The sequence below is a fragment of the Oryx dammah genome, unplaced genomic scaffold (assembly GCF_014754425.2).
Source record: "Oryx dammah isolate SB20612 unplaced genomic scaffold, SCBI_Odam_1.1 HiC_scaffold_9, whole genome shotgun sequence".
Classification (NCBI taxonomy): Eukaryota; Metazoa; Chordata; class Mammalia; order Artiodactyla; family Bovidae; genus Oryx; species Oryx dammah.
The window spans coordinates 3,691,229-3,712,780 of record NW_024070193.1 but is presented as its reverse complement, the minus strand read 5'-3'; the positions used below and the strand labels follow the sequence as shown (position 1 = coordinate 3,712,780).

The window sequence follows — 21,552 nt, the reverse complement described above, 5'->3', positions numbered from 1 at the left end:
TTTCCACTTCCCTTCCATATTTAATCTGAATTCCTCAAACCTTTTTGTTATCTCCTATATAGTTCCCCAATGTAAGAATAAACTAATTTATATTTTAATTCCTCCACAGCAGACAGTTGGTTGTTTCCATTTTTCACTAACAGCACTGACACTAATATTCTTTAGGTTGCCTCCTTGACTACATGTGCAAGGGATTTTCTAGAATGACTGTCCAGAAATGGAATTGCTGAGCCAGGGGGTTTATGTGTTAGGTCTTGCCAAACGGTTCCCCAAAGTGCTGGTGCCAACATACATTCACACTTGTAATATGCTTGTTTCTCACATCCTCACCCATCCTCTCAGGCTTAACAGTCTTCCAAACTAACATTCTGGCTGTATTAGCCTCATGGCAGTTAGTGTTCTCCACTTTATATTTGTTTATATGCTACCTCCCCTCCTGGGCTATAAGTTTTGTGAGGGCAGAAGCCTTGCTTAACTCAAAGAATGCATTGAGCTTAGTAAGGACGCAATAAAGGGCTGTGAACAAATTAACGATGAGCAGAACCGAATTTGTCTTGACTCAAGGAGATGGAGATTCCATGAGGCGAGGGATGAAGCATCTATCGCTGTTCATCTGGGGTGAGGATGTGGGTAGGGAATCCCCATCAGCTGCGGCGAAGGTGGTACAGTGGTCAGAGCTGGCTGACAAACCAAAGGTTTCAACATCTATGGAGGACTGTCTCCAACCTTTGGAGATACAAGCTCTAGATAATTTTTTTATCATGGTATTCATCAAATACTTACTGATTGCTGAAAGTAGCAAATTTCCCAGTCTCTGGGTTTGTCTTTTTATACATCAAGATTGCTGTTTCTGAACGGAACTCCCCCACCTCTGGCCCCACCCCGTTACCAAGGGCTGGATAGGATCCATGTGTCCTTTGGACTAGGAAGCTGTGTGACCTCTGGTAAATGCCTCCCGCTTCTGACACCCCAGCAGTTCCAGGCTGACTCATCTTCTAAATAAGCCACTTGTGGCTTTTGCTCTGACATCACATGTGGAAGAATGAGTAATTTTTTAAGAACCAGAGTTATATTTGATCAGAATAAGATGCATTGTGTATGTTACTCATGGTTCTAGGACAAGGGGTCAACACTGGTAACAAGTACCCTAACCTTCTCCCACCCCTTCCTGGGCAAAGGAAGGAGGTAGGTATGGATATGAAGAATTTTTGTGTACATTTATAATTTTGTTATCATATTATGTATAGTTCAGTAAAACTGTATCTTGCTGCTTCTGACAGATTAAATAAAAATAATGTCACAAAGCAAGCAAGGCCATGGGGCTCTACTCCTTGGGTTCAAAGCCCAGCTCCACCACAGACCAGCTGGGTGACTTTGGGCAAGTTATTGACTCTTGATTTGCTTCCATTTCCTCATCTGTAAAACAATAGCGTCTATCACATTGCAAGGAACAAATGAGTGCTTAAGATTGTGCCCAGAACTTAGCAGCCACTGTGAATATATTAGTAAATATTTCGTTGAATCCATCACAGTGTTTAAGCTCAAAAGAAATGTTCAATAAGTACTTTTTAATGAAACAAATTCATTCTATTAAAACACATTTGGAACAGGAGGGGATGGGGACAGAAGTGACAGCAGTGGGAGACTTGGGTGGAAATGGAAGCAACCATGACGATCAATCCCCTTGAGCTCAGGCATTGCCCTCCCACCCTCCTTTTGTTTGTTTTGTTGGCTGTCTGTGCCCGGGTTAAGTGCACTGTGGTGGGAGAAGGGCTGTCCCCCACATGTCATTCAATGGAGGTTCTACTTGCTGTTTTTTAAGTGTAAAAAGTTGGCAGAAGGACGTCAGGGTTAGACTCTGAACTTCCTCTGCAGGGGTGCAGGTTCATTCCCTGGTCAAGGAACTAAGATCCCACATGTAGTGTGGCACAGCCAAAAAAGAATTTTTTTTTTAGTTAAATACACAAATGTGTGTGTTAGTCGATCAGCTGTGACCCCATGGACTATAGCCCACCAGGCTCCTCTGTCCCCATGGGATTTCCCAGGCAAGAATACTGGAGTAAGTAGCCATTCCCATCTCCAGGGGATCTTCCCCACACAGGGATCAAACCTGGGTCTCCTGCGTTGCAGGCAGATTCTTTACTGTCTGAGTCGCCAGGGAAGGAAGCCCCAGTAAACAAACAGATTTAAAAAAAGAAAGAAGAGGCAGTTTTAGATCCTCAACCCCTGGGAGCCTGGGCTTAGTTCGGAGGGAGACCCAGGCACCAGAGGACTTCATTCTTGGACCTCTCAGCACCTACTGTTTGTGAGGAGTTTAGCAAGACCACAGCATCAGGACGGGTATTATCTGGTTGAGTGGTTGGTGGGGTGGGCATCGTGTACGGGACATTATTGAGGTAAGATGTTAGCATCAGGGCAGACGCAGTGTGCATCCTCACAGCACTTGTGGTCGGGGGAACACACTGAGTCATGAGGAAGCCAGACTGAAATCCCTCCAGCGCAGACTTTTTCAGGATGCTAGGAGCTTGGGGACCCCATTCACCAGAGCAGGTCTGTCCTGCCTCATCAGCACCTCCGTGTGGGTTGGAGCTGAGGAAACGGATGGACCTGCCAAGTGGCTTGGACTGGCCACTATGGAAGGAAGGGTGCCATGCTTATTATTAACAGAAAGTCTCTAAATCCCATACAACTGGTGGAACGGCTGAGTTACTGAAGGAGTCCAGCCATCCTGGAGGAAAAGGTTCGCCTGGGCGATGTCAGGAAGTGCAGCCTAGGGAGCGTCTGAGGGACAGTCATGTTCTCAACCATGTGCAGAGACAGTCACATATACACCAACAGCTTCACCCTTTCTCTGCCCTCCACTCGTGCACACTCGCGCTGGTCTCAGTCAACAGGGCGGCTTGGGGAAGACCTCACGGCTGAATCAAATGCTGGTGAATGCTGCTGCTTTTATTACACCGAAAGTCTTAACATTTATTTGGAGAGGAACACAAAACTTGGCGTACTGGCATGCATTCTCTACAGCATGGCTTCAGAGGAGCTCAAGACCACCACGGTCTGCTCAGGAGGACCGCGCCGGAGGGGGCGGCAAGACCACAGGTCCTTGATCGCTGGAGTCAGCAGACCACAGGCGCTTCGCCACCACAGAAGTCGAGGAACCACGTGTGTTGGGAAGGGGTGTTTCCAACAGCTAAATAGGTGTGACAGGGATCCGGGTGTGGGTGAGTCCCTCACACGTACAGCCTAGAATATTTGGGGGAGGGTAAGAATATTCTCCTCCCCAAATGGGCAGCACTGACTACAGTGGGAGAGGGGCATGCTTAGCACTGCATCTGAGCTCGGTGAAGCAAGCAGATGTCCTCAGTGAAGGGCACCCTGGTTTCACAAGGGAGAGTAAGACATGACGGCGCTATCACAGTAAGGCCACTAAAGTCACAGCAAACGGGGACCTCAGAGGAAACTCTCATGACTATGGGAAAGGGGGTTCGACCCTCTCTGATGCCAGGTGCCCCTCGCTGGTTAGGCACCTTGCCCTGAGACTGTCACCTGGTTCCTTTGCTGGGCTGTACCACGCCACTGAGCACAACGGAGCGGAGGAGGGGGCCACGCACGTCAAGGGCACGGGACATCACCACCCAGCGTGGCGGATAGTTGCTGGCAAGTGTCTTGGACACCTTTCCCGGTTGGGCCGGGGACCCCCTGTGTGTCTGCAGAGCTAATCTGAAAAGAGGCTGGCAAAGGACTTCCTCAAGCTCCGGATGGTCTCTGCTTTGGCTTCATCCTCACTGGCTGAAGAGCGGAAGAAGGAAGATTCAGAGAAGCTGAAGGCATTGGTCAGGGACTGCGACTTGCTTGAAGAAGATAAAAACCAGAGAGAATGTGAGATGGTGGTGTTCCAGGCAAGGGAGGGAGGGACGGTGACACAGGGATACAACAATCGGAGCGCGCGCTCCCGCCCCAGGGAGACCGGGAGCCAGAGGAGAGAGCCAGCGTGGGGAGGGCTCCCAGCCCGGGGAGGCCCCACCTTCTCTTCCCCTGCAGCACTGCTGGAGCAGGAAAGGACGGGCCGTGGGGGAGGCAGGGAGAAAAGAGGGGCTTGAGGCGCTTTCTTTTCCTTAATGCTAAAGCACCAGCTGGGTCGGTACCAGTCCAGGAAGCTCACACCCTCGCCCACTCTCGGGTGAAGGGCAGGAACAGGGGCCAGTGGACTCGTGTGCGCCCTCTCCCACCAACCGTCCAGCAGCGAGTGGAGCTGGTGTCGGAAGACATGGGTCAAAGTCTTGGTTCCAGCCCTCACCCTTGACCTTGGAAAGCCACGTGCCTCTCTCGGCTTCTTGTTTGCTTTCTTAATTGTGTTCTATTGATGTCTGGTAAAATGATCTCTAGGCCTTTTCAGCTCTTTCTAGTTTGCTTTTCTTTCTCTGATTCCTAAAGAACCTCTGGACTTGGCACAAACTCTAATGCCTCCATGGACTGCCCTCCCAGTGGGCACAATGGTCCTCACAGGCTTCCTCGGGGGAGAGCTGTGAGGTTCAGGGTGTCTGGGGCCACAGAACTAGATATCAGGCCCACATGAGGTTACTGGGTAGTTTTCTCAGGAGAAAAAAGCCCGAATCGCACATATTTCAGGGACTGATTTTCTCCCGAGACACCGGTGGTTCAGAGAGAAAAGCTGTGAAGGCCACAGGTGGAGGGGAAGGCCAGGCCCAGTGCTTAGGAGGGAACACGTGGTCTGGTGTGCCCGTGGCCACGTGCTCTCCTTCCTGACTTCAGCTTGTCTCTTCCCTGCTCACCTCTGCCTCCAGAACTCCTCTTCTGGAGTCTCAGCACTCCCAGCCCTCTCCTGAACTCGGGCGCTGCCCCACAAATCCCCCTCTACACAAGTGTGCGCCCAACTCTTCTCCCGTAGTGACTGGATGGACGCCCTGACTTTCACTGGGGGGGGATGAGCCCCAACACATCAGCCGCTGGCAGCGAGGACTCCTCTGCACACATGGGCCGAGGGCACCGGGACCAGCCTCCCAGTTGTCTGGCTCAGCCCAGAGGCAGTGACAAACCCAGAGATTTGCCCTCAGACTGGGGCCAGAGTCAGCTCAAGAGTAGGAGGGAGAGATTAAAAGGCTCACAAGCAGAACACGACTAGGTTGAGGGGAGGCTGTGGGGCAGGCAAGATGAGGCAAGTGCCCGTGTCCCGGGCTGGGGAGCTGGACTGAGGGATGGCCTGCCCATCGTACAGGACTGAAAGACTCACAGAGAGTGGTCATCGACCACCGGAGCCCTCACCCGGCTCTGTCACTGATGAGCAGAAGGGCTTCAACAAAGAAACACAGAGCTCTGAGCAGGGTTTTCCCGTCTCTGTACTGACTAGACTGTCTCTGAGTGGCTCATCGGAGCCCCAGACCTCTGTCCCCGAGAGTCTCATCTCTTTACTGAGATGCCCCGGGCAGTGGGGTCTGACCTGACAGTGATGACAGAAGTCTGCGTTGGGCTGCTAGAGAGACACATCCTGGGTCTAGGGGAGGCAGGGCTGAGTCCTCTGGCGCTACCCCTCCCATATGCCACTGTGCTGTTTCCCAGGGGCCCCCAGTTCTGTCTTCTGAGGCTGGACAGTGTGGTGGGAGTCTCTGGGGTCACTGTAAGGAATGAGGGAACCCAAGAGAATGGAGTCCCTCAGGGTCTGTATGTGGGCCTCTCCTTTGATGACTGCACCAGAAGCCAACCTCGTTCTGACCAAGCTGAAGGTAAAAAGTTGAGATGGATCTAACTACTTCTCCCTTTTCCTTCTGGGCAGCCTTGCTGATTGGCATACCGTGAACTGTGAGTCAGAGGCAGAAAAGAGAACTTTTTTCTTTTTTAAAGAAAGAGAGAGACACATACACACAGAGAGAGAAGGAATGGAAAAAAAGAGTGGGAAAGAGGATTAAAAAAAAAAAAACCCAAACGCAAACCCTAAGTTAGTACAAGAATGGGAGAGGGGGTAGTAACTGTCTTAATTGTCTGTCACTCCCCAGGAAGAAAGGGGAGGGTTTGAGTTTCTAGCTAGACCTTAGACTTTCACTTCCCTCTTTCTTACCCTCCCCAGCCAACCCGAGCATGCCCCCCCAAAAAACAAAAAACAAAACAAAACAACAACAAAAAAAACCCCATCGAAACCCAACCCCCCCAAAACCCCCCACAAAAGTGTCTGTGGGAGGAGGTCTGACTGAAGGTGCTTCCTAGCAGCTCTGGAGCCCCAGGAAGAGGGGAGGCGGGGAGCGGCTGAGCTGTCTCTTACTTGAGCTGTGGGTGAGGCTGGGGCTTCTGCGGTGGAGCGGCCGGGGGTGGCTGGGCCTCTGCCAGGGAGCTGCTGCTGGAAGGCGCATCTCCGTGGGTGGTGGGGCCGCCCGGCCTCAGAGGAGCCGAGGAGGAGGAAGAGGAGGAGGAGGAGGAGGAGGAGGAAGGTGGCACTGATGGTCCCGGGGGGAGCCGGCGTGGAGGCAGCACCTTGCCTGGGGGTTGCATTCCTTGGGGTTGCCCAGGGCCCCCTAGGTTCAGTACAAGAAAAACTTCATAATTTAACCATATCAAAGGGTTTCCTTATTAGAATCTACATCACGAAGGGTGTGGTTATTTAATTACCAGAGGATAAACTCTGTCACAAGAAGCTGCTGGAGCCCTTCAGAGCCACCCCTGGAGGCTGAAGTCCCTGGTTACCCCAAGGACATGGCTCTACGTGTGCCTTCTCAGACGCACGACAACGCGGTCACAGCGGAAGTGGGAGCGCAGGGCAGAAACTAGGGGCTGAGCAGCCCTTTAAAGGGTGAGCTCTGCTACAGAAAGCCCCCAGACCACACACAGGGACCACCCCTCTCCCCCAGAGCTTCCTCAGGTGCAGGCCAACCTGGCCCATAGGGTACTAGGGGGTCTCAAGTTCCACACGGCACACACAGCGTAGGGTGGTGGAAAGAGTCCTGGCCCGGGGATCAGAAAACCCCAGACACCGTCTATCAGCAAGTCCCTGAGTAACTTAGCTGACTTCTCTGGACCTCAGTGTTTCCAAGCAGAAAACTGTGAGCAATTGAGACCCAGTCTTAGTTATCTTTCAAGAGGGTAGTGTGTCAAAGATGACAATGGACAAGAACATTCTTCAGAAAGTATTCTGTGCCTTACAACCATCACTGACTTACACTGTGTTGTTTTAGAGTTGGCTTTAGTCCCAACCCTCTCCATGCCTCGGTGTCTGGTTGCCACACCCCCAACAGGGCTTTCTTTTAGCGTTAACTCACACCCATGACTAGGAACTTCCATGTCTAGGCAATTCTTCTCCCTCTTAGTACCATCCTTAAGGGGTTCCTGTCCCTCCCAGGGGTGTGTGGTGAAATTCTCCAAAAATCAAGTCCCATTCTCTCCTGGAGATGTTGTGGGCACCATTTGGCAAAGTAGCCTGCTCCCCCACCCCCCCACCGCCCTCAGAAAAGGACTAAGATCCCCTTTCTCCCAGAATGAGACAGAAAACAGTCTGGCAACCTGCAGATCTCATTTCTTAGTCTCAGTCCCAGAGTACCCATTCATGTGCCCGCTGGAAGAAGTGTGCTCACAGAAACTCAATGGACAGCTAAGACTTGTAACTTAGTTTTCCAGAAACACAGGGATACCTGTGGCCTCAGGAGAGGCAGAAGCATACATCTATACCACTGTACGTCCACGATTGTAAGCCGGTTTCCCCTCTACATGGTACATATTCCACTTTATCATAAATGACCAATTCATACCAGGGTTAGTTACACATAGATAAACAAGTAAATAAATAAATGGAATTTTGCACGTTGAAGAAGCTCTAGGTTCAAATCAGATAACTAGTAAAGATGACAGATTAGCAGATCATTTCATGTGAACACGTTTTCGCCTTTCCCAAAGCTTGGCATCGTTTGTATCAGCATTTTCTTGTCAAGTACCACAGGCTGAGAGCTCAGTCTCTTGGACCAGACACCTGAGAGCTTTCCCACCTGTACAGAGATGCTTGAACAGCCAGAAACTACAACTTAACACTGAAGACAGATAAAACTTTTCCTTTATTGCACATTAAGCTGTACAAGAGTCACAAAAAAGAGGTACTTCAATCACACTTCCAGCATTAAATGAGGTTCTCCCAGCTGGATTGGTACAAAAAAAGGGGGACAACATCAAGAAAAGAAATGGGTACAAAACACCTGAACTGCACTCTTTTACTGTGATACAGATGCCTCAGGCCACAGAGTTGTCCTAAGCATGCTGCCCGAGGGCACAGGACAGTCAGGGTATGCAGTCAGCTATGTCTGACAGCGGGCGGGAGCCCTAGTTCTCCTCTTTCCCACCTGACAAGACTGTGGCCGACACTGCCCTGCAGTCCGACTGAATTCAAATGGCAACTTTGTGTTTGTGGCTCACGAATGTCACATGAAAAGCACCTGGATGTTCACACTGATCACATGCAAAGAAGCAACACCATCATCAGCTCACTGCTTGAACAAAAATAAAATTAAAAAAATAAAATGTATTCCTCCATCCTGGGAAATGTTTCTTTACTCCTTTCTATCATTTCGTCAAATTGGGAGGTATTTTAAGGACCTGATTCTTAGGCAACCCACCTGGGAGTGCGGAACTGCATATAATATATATCTATTTACAGCACACTGACTACCGTTGGCATCCACATCAGCTAAGGGAGGAATCGCAGTCGAGAACATTCACACTCAGTGCATTTCCTTGCAGCTCAGAACCTGCCAGCAGCCAAGACGGGAAGCAGGGCACGGACCCCTGGACGCAGGAACCGCGTTACGCACCACCGTCACCAGCGACTTCTCAGACCTGGCCGTCCAGAAAGGCGACGTGTTGTGGCCGCAGTGGGGGGGATGTGAAAGCAGAGCTAGAAGCGCTTCTAAAAGGCAGACTGCTGGCGTGAAAGCCCTCGGCCCTCGGCCCTAGAGGAGGCCACGTGGCATCCCGGCCCGGCCTGGCCAGGAGACAGCAAGAGGAGGCCCTGACCTGAGGCCTTGTGTAGAAACTGCCTCCTCCCTGCCCGGGAGATGCGTGTCAGAGGAGAGAGAACAAGATGGGTGAGGGCTCTCCCAGAGCCCCGGCCCTGGACACACATGGGCTAAAATCTGAGACAGTCCTTCTTAGGGAAGATGAAGCTCTTCAGCCTCTGGACTCAGGAGAGCTCCTGGAACAGCTGAAAACTAAAGCAGGCGCCCACCTCAGAGTTCAGGAGGCAGTGTACACCACTCGTGGGAAACGGGACAGTTCCGATTTGCTCCCAAGTTGCCATGCCTCGAAAGAGGCCAAGGGCAGCGCAATTGAGTCCTTCCCAGACTTTCAGCAGCTCCCAAATCGCTAAGGAATCACCTCTGTACACAGGTCAAGCTTTGGGGAAAATGAAGCAGCCTCGGTTCCACAGAAGCACACAGATGGCCAATTCAGAAACAATTTAGGGGGACTGAGATGAACACAGAGAAAATACTCACAAAGTCACTTTGATATTGCACATCAGCGGCCCCATTTGTTTTTGTCTAATCTCATAGCTAATTAGTTAATAATAAAACGAAAGGTACACTGGGATGTCGAATACAGAACACATTCCTGGAGATAAGCTTGTTCTTTATAGTTTATGTCATCACTAGAAAACACAAAAGCTCCACGGGCACAGCCAGCCTATTCACAGAAACTCAAATGCACCAAAGTTTAGCAAATGGAGAAAAAGAGAGACGCCTTCAGATTCAACGGATGAAGTGATGGAAATGAGACCTTGGAAATCTCGTAAACTTCTAGCTATTTACCCGAGTCATGCAGAAAGGAAGCGAAAAGCACTGAAGATCCCAAGCACACTCAAGGAGGTAAGCAGGGGGTTGGGGGAGAGGGGTGGTTTATCTGAGTCTGGGAGAAGAAGGAGGGGAGTCAGGTTTGATCTTGTGGTCTTTGTTTCTCCCCTGTCCACCCCACCCCACCCCCAGTCCTATTGTACCCCACATTGTGTAATACTTAAAAAAGAAAAGACTATCAAACCACCCAGAGGATAGTCGCACTGAACTTGGGAGAGGCACAATTCTTTTGTTCACTGTTGACAAACAGCCCTGGATTCACAAGTTATACAGAGAAACGTTAAGTGAGCATTACAAGCACGAACAGGAACAGGTGAACAACCAGACAGAGGCGCGCACACTGCATAGGAAGAACAGAGTCCAGTCAGCATTGAAAGAACGCAGAAACGGCACCAGAGGGAGGCTCTGCTGCTTCCCTCCCCGCTTTCCTTTCTTTCCTTGTTTGTTTTTGGCTTAAAATTTCTGCTTTGAAAAAAATTAACTACCCATTGCTTTAAGAAGCTTGGACCTGTTTGGGCCCTACTGCAATGCCATTACAGTCGAGAATATACTGTAAACAACCTTGAGGGGCTGGCCGCTGAGGCGGGGTCTTGCTCGAGTCCGGATCTTTAAGTGTTCCACTCTGGAAGACAAAAATGCAAAAGAGATAAAAAACGAAACTCCAGGCAGATTCCCAAGAGAACCCTGTGGCTCTGTGGCAGGGCTGCAGTGGGATCCACTGGGACCTGGCCCAAGGGCTTCACCTGTTCTGCAAACACCTCAAGGGGGTTCTCTGCCTCTGGTGTATTGCTGGGACCTAAGTGAAGGCAATCTGGGGCTGAGAACCACTCTGGCAGGCAGTATCTGAGACCCTTAGCCCCTTTTCCTTTCCCTTCCTTCTAGATCCTTTACAGAAACTTCCAAGAGCATCTGGCTTCTTCTCTGGGGGCTGCCTGAGGGCCAGCTACCCTGGGACTCACGGCTGGCTTCTAGGGGAAGGATCAACCCCAGCGCCAGCGGGGGCTGGGCCAGGTGACGGCTTAAACCTTGGCACTAACTCCTGCAGAGTTGGCTGACTCAGGGGTCAGAGCCACTCTCTGGGCTGGGCTGGAACCCGCGCAGGGAGGGACCTGAAGGAGGGGGGCCGTCTTTTGTTTCCCAGGACCCTCCTTACCCAGAGGGAAGGAGTAAGACATTAATGTTTGTAAAAGTGCTCAAGGCCAAGCTGTTTTTCCCTCTCTAACAGCATAATTGCATTTTATCCAGCACCATGGCTCTACTCCCAGGCTTCCTCTCCTCCCAGCTGTGATTCTGATTATGCCCTGACAGGAGCAGAGAGGCCTGTGACTTCAGTTTATCTACTGTTTGCACTGAAGGCAGGGAGCGTGTGGAGCCTGAATTCAGCTCAGGGGAGATGCTCCAAGAGGCGGGGGACTGCCAAGTGTGCTGACAGTGATGTTAAAGCAGGAGCTTCGGAGGCAAGGCCAGGAGAGGCCCTGCGAGTCCTCCGCACCCCCACTTCCTCTTTCAGCGCTCCTCTCCCTTGTGACAGGCCACCCCCCCAGCCCCACTCCCACATTAAAACTGTTCCCCATTCCCATGGGCCCCTGATCTGGCCTCTATCTCCCTTCCTGCTGTTGCAGGCCTGTTTTCAGCTCCAGTACTGGGAGAGCAAAAGGGCCGCTCTCGCCAGGGTAACGGTCTTTCAACGACAGCATTGCCTACAGCTGTTCTACCAAGAGGATTTTAGGCAGTAGAAGGCAGGGGGGCCCTCTGCAACGCCTTTGGTGCCACTGCACCAGAGGGTGCCCATTCTATCCACAATCCCGACCTCTTACAGATCACAGCAAGAACGCCCACACTTCCCTTTCCCTTCTTCCAAGATTTGCATGGGGCCTTCAAGGAGGGTCTCACCCCTGACCCTGAAATCCCCATGCCCAGCCAGCTAGAGCCCACACCTTCCACAGCCATCAAGACCCACCAAGTTTTCCCTCTTTGCATCCGAAATTCACTATCTCCTCTTGACCAACTCTGGTCAGGCCTGTATCATTTCTTGTTTAGACTACTAGAATAGTCTCTCAATTCTTTAGTCTCCTTTCCAATCCATCTTCTGGATACCTATTATCCTCCTAGACTCCTTCTCTAATTGTATCACTTTACTGCTCTAAATGGGTTTCCCTTGTGGCTCAGATGATAAAGAATCCGCCTGCAATGCAGAAGACCTGGGTTCTATCCCTGGGTCAGGAAGAACCCCTTGAAAAAGAAATGGCTACCCACTCCTGTATTCTCGCCTGGAGAATTTCCTGGACAGAGGAACCCAGCAGGCTACACCACGGGGTTGCAAAGAGTCAGATACAACTGAGCAAGTAACATTTTCACTGCTCTAAATAATTTACAGCTAACACTATACACGTGCCAGGCAACACGATGGACAATTTAATGCAATATTTCCCTTAAGCCTCACAGCAGCTCTCCAAGGTATCAACATCCCTGATTTTTAGATAAGGAAGCTGAGGCCCAGCTAAGTCAGGTAATACAGAGGCAGCTGGCACATGAGCCCAGGCAGTCTGACCTCTTCCTGTCGCCCACAGGATGACGTCTGCAGTCTTCAGGCTGACACCAGAAACTTGCTTCAGCATGGCTGGACTGGCCCCTTGAGCCTCTGTCCCTCATGTTCTAAACGTGCCTGCTCCTTCCAGCCTGACCCTTCACTGCTTGTTCTCTAGTCTAGGCCACTCCAGTGTTTATGATAAGTACCCTTCAGAAATACCTTCTTTCCTTTTCAGCCAATCCAATCCCACACATCCTGGAGGTCTGAGTCAAATTATACCTCATTTGTGAAATCTCTCTTCTGACTGCCCCTTTTGATTGTGGTTTCCTCTCTGAAATGCTATAACAGCACTTAATAGACAGTCTTGTTATCATCTTGAAGACTGAGATGATGTTTCTATCACCAGATCCTTGACAGCAAGGACGATGAGTCTTCACCTTTTCATGAATTCCTAACAATTACAGTGCCCATTTTTTCCGAAGAAAATTTAGGATATATGGCCTGATTAGGTAACTATTTATTTAAAAGGTAAAATAGTTAAGATTGGGACTATTTTGGAAAGTTTAAGACTATCGTCATTCTACCAATGTCACCAAGCACAGGTCTGAGCGCATAAGAGGTCCTTAATGACTGCTTATTAGATAAATAACCACACAACAACAGTAAAGTCCAAAATGAAGTAGGGTATAAGTCTTTCAAGAGAAAGACGTCATTAAACCATAGATGTCAAACCACCCCGTATCTGGGATCAACTCTGATGAACAGCTCTGAAAATGCTCAGGTTAGAGAATTAGAACATGAGGCCTGCTACCTGTGCCTGCCCACTCGGTGCAGAAGGGAAATTCAAAACAATCCTCAAAGAAGCAGAAATGGTCTCCACCAAGACTGCGTAATCCAGTCAAGTCAGTGACACTTCAGGCCCCAGAGTTCTTTGCCATCGTGAGCGCTTCCTTCCCCTGGCCTGGCTGCCAACTGGAAGAGGAGATTATAGGGGGGTGCGTGGTAATGGACACACAGGACACCAGGGCTGCCTTTCAACCCTAGCACCCAAAACACACACACACACACACAGACACACACACACACACTCCACTGGGTCCCTAACAGTAAGTCTTTAAGACTGGGCAGCACAGTGGAATTTGGGCCTTTGGGGTTTGGAAGATGTTGGGTTTAAACCTAAATCTCCCACTTACTACCTTGGTGGCCTTGGGCAAATTATTTCCCCCTCTGCATCTATCTTTCTTCAGATGGTTTCTATGATATAAAGGGATATTATCCACCGATCGGTCTACTGCCTGTGCACCCATCTACTGAGACATCTCCGAGTGCCTGTCCCTGGCAGGTGCTACAGAAGACACGGCAGGTGACGGTAATGGTGATGCCGATGGCGTCCTTCCTTCTGAAACTCTGTCATCTCTTAGGTCTCACTCTCATTACGGAACACCCCCTTCGGTGTGCTCCTGTTCCTGGGCTTTGGGGAACGTGACTCAGCGGTGATGGTGCAGTCTCCTCTGAGCTCCCTGACATGCCACTGGTGTCACAGTCTCACTGCCTGAGTGGAGTGTTGTTGTTCGGTCGCTCAGTCGTGTCCGACTCTTTGCAACCCCTGGACTGTAGCACGCCAGGCTTCCCTGTCCTTCACCATATCCCGGAGTTTGCTCAAACTCATGTCCATTGGGTTGGTGATGCCATCCAATCATCTCGTCCTCTGTTGTCCCCTTCTTCTCCTGCCTTCGATCTTTCCCAGCCTGAGATGGATACTCAGATGAAAGAGAAACTCATTCAGTTTGTGGAGCCACTAGACTGACTCTTGCTGGTCCCCTCCCCCAGGGCCTCACCTTGTACCCCCTGACAGCTGCCTATGAAACACCTGACTCTGCTCAGAGCAGCTTAAGACGCTCTCCTCCTGGAGAATTGCTATTTTCAGAGAAAGTTATGGAAGACCACAGGGCACAAGGGCAGAGCCAGGGCCAGTGGGCAAAAGCTCTGAAAGGTAGACTTTCAACGACAGGAAGAACTTCCTATTGTAAAAACAGTGGAAGAGGCATCTTGGGAGGGTGGGTATGTTCATGCAGAGGCTAGAGAATTACCTCACAGAGATACAGCAGGGAGTACACTTCTATGAAATACGAGATAGGTTAGAAGAACACTACGCTTCACCTTTCAACTCTGAGAACATATGATTCCAGGAAAAACGAAAACACCCACGGATTAGATTAAGTTCTGATGGTAAAACTCACAGCATGAGCTGCCAGGGTAATGACACCACGAAGCCTGGCCCTGCCTCTCCTCTCTGTAGCCTCTGAATTATACGACTGAGACCCCCAATGGTGACCTGAGCCCACAAGTTCCCTTCTAAAGCCTGCAGAGGAAGAACTCCCAGGAGCTATCCTTCACGCTGGAGCCTGGGAATGTGCCTGGGCCACCCTGGTCTGGCGCCTGGGGAGCTTCTCTGGCCCCCGCCCTATGGAGCTTGTGGACTGAAGACTTCCCAGGGGTGATGGGAGGAGGGAGGAAAGTCCCCCAGGACTGGCCCTTGCCAGGCTGAGACTCTCTGGCCCCACCCTCAAGTCTTCTGTCTGCTGGGGCTGAGGGCCTGCTCCCTGTGGGGTTTGGCTACCACGGAATCTGTCTCCAGTCACCAAGAGCCGCCTGGGATGCCGAATTCCACAGAAGTCTGGCCACTCTGGCGTCACTGCCAAAGCCTGGCCTGTGGCCAGCCCACAGCAGGAACTCGGGGCCAGGCTGAGCAACAGCATTTCCCTCAGGAAACTGGGTTGACTCAAACAGGTAAGAATGCGAGGTCCAGCGCTTGTGCTCAGCTGCACACAAAGAAGGAGGATAAATGGCCTTGCAGCAGCATAAGGAAAACCCCCAAACAAGCCTGGGCTGACAGAAAGACAAGAGGCTCAGAGGGTGTCAGCGGGCAACGCTGCAGCTGGAGGTGCATCAGTGTCCCAACAAGGGGAGGTCACCGGTCCACTGCTCTTTGGACAGATAAGCCTCACGACAGAGCAGTGATCACCAGGTCTGGGTGCCTCTTGTAAAGGTGGACACCAGCGCAATAAAATGGGTACGTGGAGCAGACAGGATGGTGAGCAGTGTAAAATGACATCTCCCCTCATGTGATTGTGGGCAAGTTACTTAATCTCTTGAGTCTCAGTTTCTCATATGAGCCAAGTCTAAAGGAGTAAATGTGGTAACTAGGGAAACCCCGAGGACCAGGTAGAAGCTCAAAGTCACTCAGACATGAATTTGATCAAGGTCAAGGGCTGGCGTGGGAAGGAGTGAGCCTCCTGGCAGCAGTGTTCAAAACAGCCTGGACAAACTCTTGTCCGAGGAGCGGGGTTGGGCGGGGCATGGAGTTGGGGTTCTGCAGTCACAGGCTCTGGCAACTTCTACAGGCTCTGGGCTCCCAATTAGGTCCTCTGTGTACTTTTTTGAGGTAAGAGCCAAGCCTTTCTTAGCTGTGGAGTCTCGAGCCCAGCAAGAAGCCAAGGCTACAGGGTGTGAGCAGAGGCGTCCTGCAGGCGCAGGGTTTGAGGAGAGTGGGCTGCTGCTCTCCATCCAAGCCAGCTGGGCTCGGGTCCCGCTATGCTGAGGCGACCGGCGCTGGTGACCAGAGAAGCCAGCGAGGGGACAGCAAGAGAGAGCTGAAGTGTGGAGGTGTCTCCACGTTGGGAGGCTCAGTGTGGGTCTGAGGAGGAGGAGGGCAAGGGCTGCCCCTGCACAGGATCCCCAGGGCCAGCTCCCCCACTTCTCACTGTCCCTGAGCTCCGGAGGAGCATCCAAAGGGCACGGTGCAGGGCGCTGCAGAGTGTCTGTGGAACTAGGGGCCAGAAGACCCAGCTCTCCTGCCTAAAAACTATGTGACCTTGGACAGATTGTTTGCACTCTCTCTACTAATATGTAAAACAGAGACAGAAACACCAGCTTAAAGCATCTCACAGAAAGGCTGTGAGGCTCAGAATAATGGCTGTGCTTTGTAAACTGCAAAGTGCCAGGTGAAGTAATGATCTGAGCATCATTACTATTATTTGAATAATAATAAATTATCGGCCCAGAGGAGCGAAGCTTTAATGGTAGGATTTCACGCATCAGTGGAGAAGACACTGCTGGCGGTTTTCTGTCAGCTGCTCAAGCAGTGCACAGTAGTTCAGGGTGGGCACGGTAGGGTGTGGACTCGGGGCTGGGCTGCCCTCTGTGTATCACTGACGTGTTCCAGCAAGGTCCCCGAAGATGCAGTAAAGTCATTTCAAAAACAGTAAATGTTAGCTCCTGAGCTGACTGGAAAGGAAATCACTAGTCTGGGAGAGAAACCAAGTCCATGGAGGAAGATTTGTGGGGTTGTGCCAAAGGCACCCTTCGTTCGCCAGCCTGCGGCTTTCAGCAGACAAGCTGTGAGAGAGGAGCTCCTATCGGAGGTCCCAGCAGGCTGGAGAGCTGAGGAAGGAAAGACACTGAGTGACTCAACTCTTGAGGGTTGCTGGCCAGAGTCCAGCGGCCCCCACCACAGAGGAAAGCCTGTGCTTGCTCAGCATATCTGAGACAGGAAATTGGGAAAGGGTCTCAGGGTCTGGCCCCAGGAGAGAGGCCAGGCCAAGCTTCTCGCTGGACACGCCACTGAGCTATTCTGATCAGCTCCCCAGGCCCTGCCCTCCCCGCCCCCACCCCGGCCCAGGACCCCAGGGGGAATGAGGCAGCAGGAAGGAATGTGGTCGGGAGGTTGTAGGTTCAGCCAGAGAAAAGGGGACAGCATGTTTCCAGGCACCTTGGGACCTTTCTAGGATCACTCCTGCGGTCCCTAGAGCCCACCTTCCTTCTGCTGAGAGGTTACAAAAGGCACCCAGGGACCTGCTCCTCCTCCTCATGTGAGGGGAGCTGCTGCTCTGAGGGCAGAGGCATGTCCTGGACTGCAGTCCCCCCATGATCAGTGATTTCCTATGGACACAAGAAAGGTCCCGTGGGGTGGTCCATGAGACCTAAGGGGGCCCCGGGGGCTGGGTCACCCAAGGTCAGAATGTCAGCGACAAGTGATTAAAGATGTCCCTTACAAGTTAAGACAGCCTCAAAATAGTCAGTTTCCCTGAATAGTCTGTTAAGGGATCTGGTCACTAGTGACTTTATATGAACCTGCCTCAAATCTCACATTTTCAGCTTACATTCACTGGGGAAAAAAATTCCCTAAAGTGGTCCAACTGTGGGAAGCAGGAAGGCCTTTCTTTGCCTGAAATTTACTTTTTCTGAGCTGAGTGAAGCCCTCTGAGGCCTGTGTTTGGGGTCTGAGTTGTGTCTCCTCCCTAACTGCCTGGCCCTTTAGATTCCAATCTTGGACCCCTTCTCAATCTCGGGTCTCCTTGTTCTCGAGAGACTTCAGAGTCCTTTGCAGCTGGAAAGGCCTAGCTGGAAACATTTCTGAGAATCTCTCTAGGCCAGAGAATCAGTGAAAAAGGACTTGCATAATGCCCCACCAGAAGCCCCAGGCCAGAGGTTATCGGGCCCCAGTCCTTCAATTTGGGATGCTCGTCACTTTCCCAGGTCTCTGGCTAGTGCACGGTCTGGATCACAGTGTCTCAGACCTGGAAGGAGACTGTTAAGAGCCACCTGCTCCAACAGCCCTAGCCCCCAGCCCAGCCTTTCACCATGTGCCTGAGGAGTGGCTTGGACATCAGCAGTGACATGGCAGCCACGTACCGCTTCCCCGAGCAGCCATTTCCTTTCTCAGCATCAGAGACTTTACTCACGTCTTCCAATAGGCTTGCCTTTGGCATCTGGTCTGCCCCATGACAGCTGTCAGAGAGCTGAGGATATGGAGTCACAGACTCCTTGAGAATTCTGCTGCTCAGCCCTTTTAACTTCTGCTCATAGAACAGATCTACCAAATGCCCCAACCTCTGGGTCTCTCTCCTCTGAGCACCTGCCTTGCTGCGACTGCCGGATGGGAAGCGACACTGAAGGTGTGCTGTGATCAGCTCAAGATCGAGGCAGAGCCTCCTGTTCTTCCCGGACACATTACACGCATTCCTGTTTCCAAAGGCTGAACCTTAGCATCTTAGACGGTCAGGGGTCTAACCCACAGCCAGACAGAAAGACCAGGGGCGTCTGAAATCCCTTCATGACCAATTCAGTCCTTTGGCTCCGGAAGATTTTACTGGGGAATAAAAAGGAGAGCGGTGTGATAGGAAATGGCAACAACTAGACACATGAACAAGAGCCCCAGGACACCTTCTCTGCGGGTGTGACCCGAACGCTCTCTCCACCTGCAGTCCTGCCCGTGGTTCCTGGGGTCTCAGGAGCAGACCCCCTCCAGGGACCCAGGATGCGATGAGGCCCAGCTCAGATCCCAGATGACAGGCCCCCAGACAGGGAGTGAGGAGGGGAGAGGAGAGCAGGCCTGAGGGGCGGCTCTGCAGGCATGGAGCCTGGAGGTTTTGGCCGGCACTGGCCACCAGGTGTCACTGCCACCTTGAGAGCGGCACTCCAAGTAGCGGGTCTCTCGGGGAAGCCCTGAAGCTGGCAGGCCAGCCAGGGTGAGGCCAAGACGGAAAGGGTTTGCCACTCACTCCTGCTCTCAGCGACTGCGTGCCTCTCACACCCCTGCCCCTATTCCTCTCAACTGGGCCCGGCAGCTGGCCTGGGCCCAGCCCCATGACTTGGCTCTCTGCTTCTTACAATTACTCCACTTAGGTGGCTGGCTGACAAGGTAAGGGAGGCTCTCTGCTCACCTCCCCCACCCCTAACCTCCTTCAGGCTTTCTTTTAGAGTCACGGAAACAAACAAAAGCTCTAATGGGGGAGCTGTAGGCAAGGAGAGGAAGGGAGAAAGGGAGAAAAGTCGATAACGGCTAGTCATAAGTAAGGGGACGACAGAGGATGAAATGGTTGGATGGCATCACTGACTCGATGGAGATGAATTTGAGCAAGCTCTGGGAGTTGGTGACGGACAGGGAAGCCTGGTGTGCTGCAGTCCATGGGGTGAAAACAGTCACACACGACTGAGCGACTGAACTGAACTGAAGTCTGTCCTGGTCTTGACCTAGAATATGGGCAAGCAGCAGCATCCGGGCCTTGTGACACAGGCTAGAGGCTCTCTCAGCCTGAGCTGCCAGAGCCATGGAAGAAAGAGGCCAGAAGTGTGGAGCCTGATGGTGAGGAGCGGACAAGAGTGGCAGCACCCGTGGGCTCAGACTGCCATTGCAAGCCCTGGCTGAGGCCCGAACGAACTCGCTTTGCTGTGCATCTCTTCCATTCGGACTCTGCCAAACGCACGCAGAAGACCCCCAGCCCAAGCCCAGTGCGCTGCTAAGGCTGCTAAAGACACTCATGCCAACCAGGAACTCATCCAACAAACATGTGTTGCACTGGCAGATCAAGGGAGAAGTAAGTGGGAGTGGTTTATCACTGTCATTGATATAGAATGGCTACCACATAGTGATAATAAAAAAGTAGACAGACTCGGTTTTGTTACTGTTGTTGGACTTTTCTACCCACGACTGACTGTACTGGGCAGACCACGCCTATACTGCTCCTTCGTGTAGCCAGGATGCCTCTGCCAGACCTGAGACACAGCAGTTGAGGAAGAATCAGTTATATGATCTCAAAGGAGCCAGCCATGCAAAAATACAGAAAGAGTACGTCAGAGAGAGGACGCAGCTAATATAAAGGCCTGTACCAGTGTGGTGAGGGCATGGTGGGCATGAGCTAGGACGCTACGAAGATGCTGCATTTACCCCTGTCACCCCAAGTCTACTAACTAATTTTAAGCACATACTTTGGCCTAGGCCTATGCTGGTCAGAGAAAACACAGACAAATAAGGCTTGAGAGTATTTGAGAGACATTTGCTAAATTAATTTAATTATGTATGCAGTAAAGAATTTGGCCTTGTCCAAAGAAAGATCTGGCCTTTATTCACAACCCCCCTCCCTGCCTTGGGAAGTAACCTCTACACTCTTTGGAATTTCCTGAGTGACAGGAGTGTCTTTGTTATTCAAGGTGGGGGCCCCTCAGACCACCCTTGATGGTGCATGATAATGAGATGACTCAGGGTGGGCCCCTCAGGCCCTGTGGTATTAGACTGACCTCCAGGGAGGGGAAAGTCCAGAGCTCAAGGAAATGATCAATCAAGCAAGCAAGCTTATGAGATGAAACCCTCAAAACCCCTGAACACTGGGATTCAGGTGAGCTTCCCTGGTTGGCAACAAACAGTCCCTGTGCCGCACAGTGACTGAAGCCAGAGACTAACACATCCTAAGGACAAAAGAGGCTCTGGGTTCGGAACTCTCCTAAACACTGCCCTCGGCAGCCTTCTTGGGCCTTTATTTTTGCACCTGTATCCTTTCCCATAATGCACCTGTGAGTACAGTGGCTTTCAGGAAGTTCTGTGAGTCCTTCCAGAGAATTCTCGAACCTGAGGGTGGTTTGGGGGAGTGTCTAAACTTTCTGCTCGTGGCAGGAGTAAGGGTGGTCTGTGGAGGACTTGCCTTCGGATTTCACAGGTGGGCTGACTTCAGGTTTCACGTGACCTCAGAACTGAAAGGGATCTAAAGATCGTCTATCCCAGTTCCATTTCACAGGTGAGGAAGCAGGTCCAGAGGTGGGAAGTGACTCACCCACAGTCACATAACATCCTGGCAGAGGGAGACTGGCCCCTCAGTGTCTTGACTCCCAGCACACTGTGCTTTCTGCAATATCCTGTTGTAACTTCAACTGTGAAGCTCAGTGGATAAAAACTCACCCTGAAGCCACAAGGGCTTTGCTGTATGGAATTTTTACAGGTGTCCCTGTGTTTAGGGAAGCTCATTCCTTACCAGGTTTCCTGCCTTGACTCTGAAGGGTTTCTCTTTAAAATATTTAAGTTGAAGTATTTAATGTTCACAAAGTAAGGGAATCACATGAAAGAAGAATCAATGCTCTCATTGGGTGAAAACACTTTTTTAGGGAAGAAGTCTTTCTTTGTTACTAAAATTTTATAATTTTCAAATAATTAAATTTTATTGCTAGAAAAGATCTTAGTGAATTTCTTGGTTCAACCCTTCCTTTTACACACAGAGATGCTGAGACGGAGAAAGAAAAGGAAATCTACCCAAGGTGACCTCATGAGTCAGTGGCAAGGACAGACTGAACTCAGATCTCCTGACCCTCGGCATAGCCTTCAGTCTAGTCAGAAGGATTTTGCTCTAGGAGCCA

At 51.2% G+C, this 21,552-nt stretch overlaps 1 protein-coding gene across 1 annotated transcript in view; it reads right to left on the bottom strand.

Annotated features, from left to right (window-relative positions):
* Positions 1–2,928: 2,928 nt before the first annotated feature.
* The window catches only part of SYN2 (synapsin II), a 154,975-nt gene continuing 136,351 nt past the window's right edge, over positions 2,929–21,552 (bottom strand). The window contains exons 11-13 of the mRNA XM_040246702.1: positions 10,398–10,458; positions 6,275–6,524; positions 2,929–3,851 (exon numbers count right to left, since the gene is read on the bottom strand). Coding sequence (XP_040102636.1) covers positions 3,716–3,851; positions 6,275–6,524; positions 10,398–10,458 — 447 coding nt within the window. The 3' untranslated portion in view covers positions 2,929–3,715. The remainder of the gene's footprint in view (positions 3,852–6,274; positions 6,525–10,397; positions 10,459–21,552) is intronic.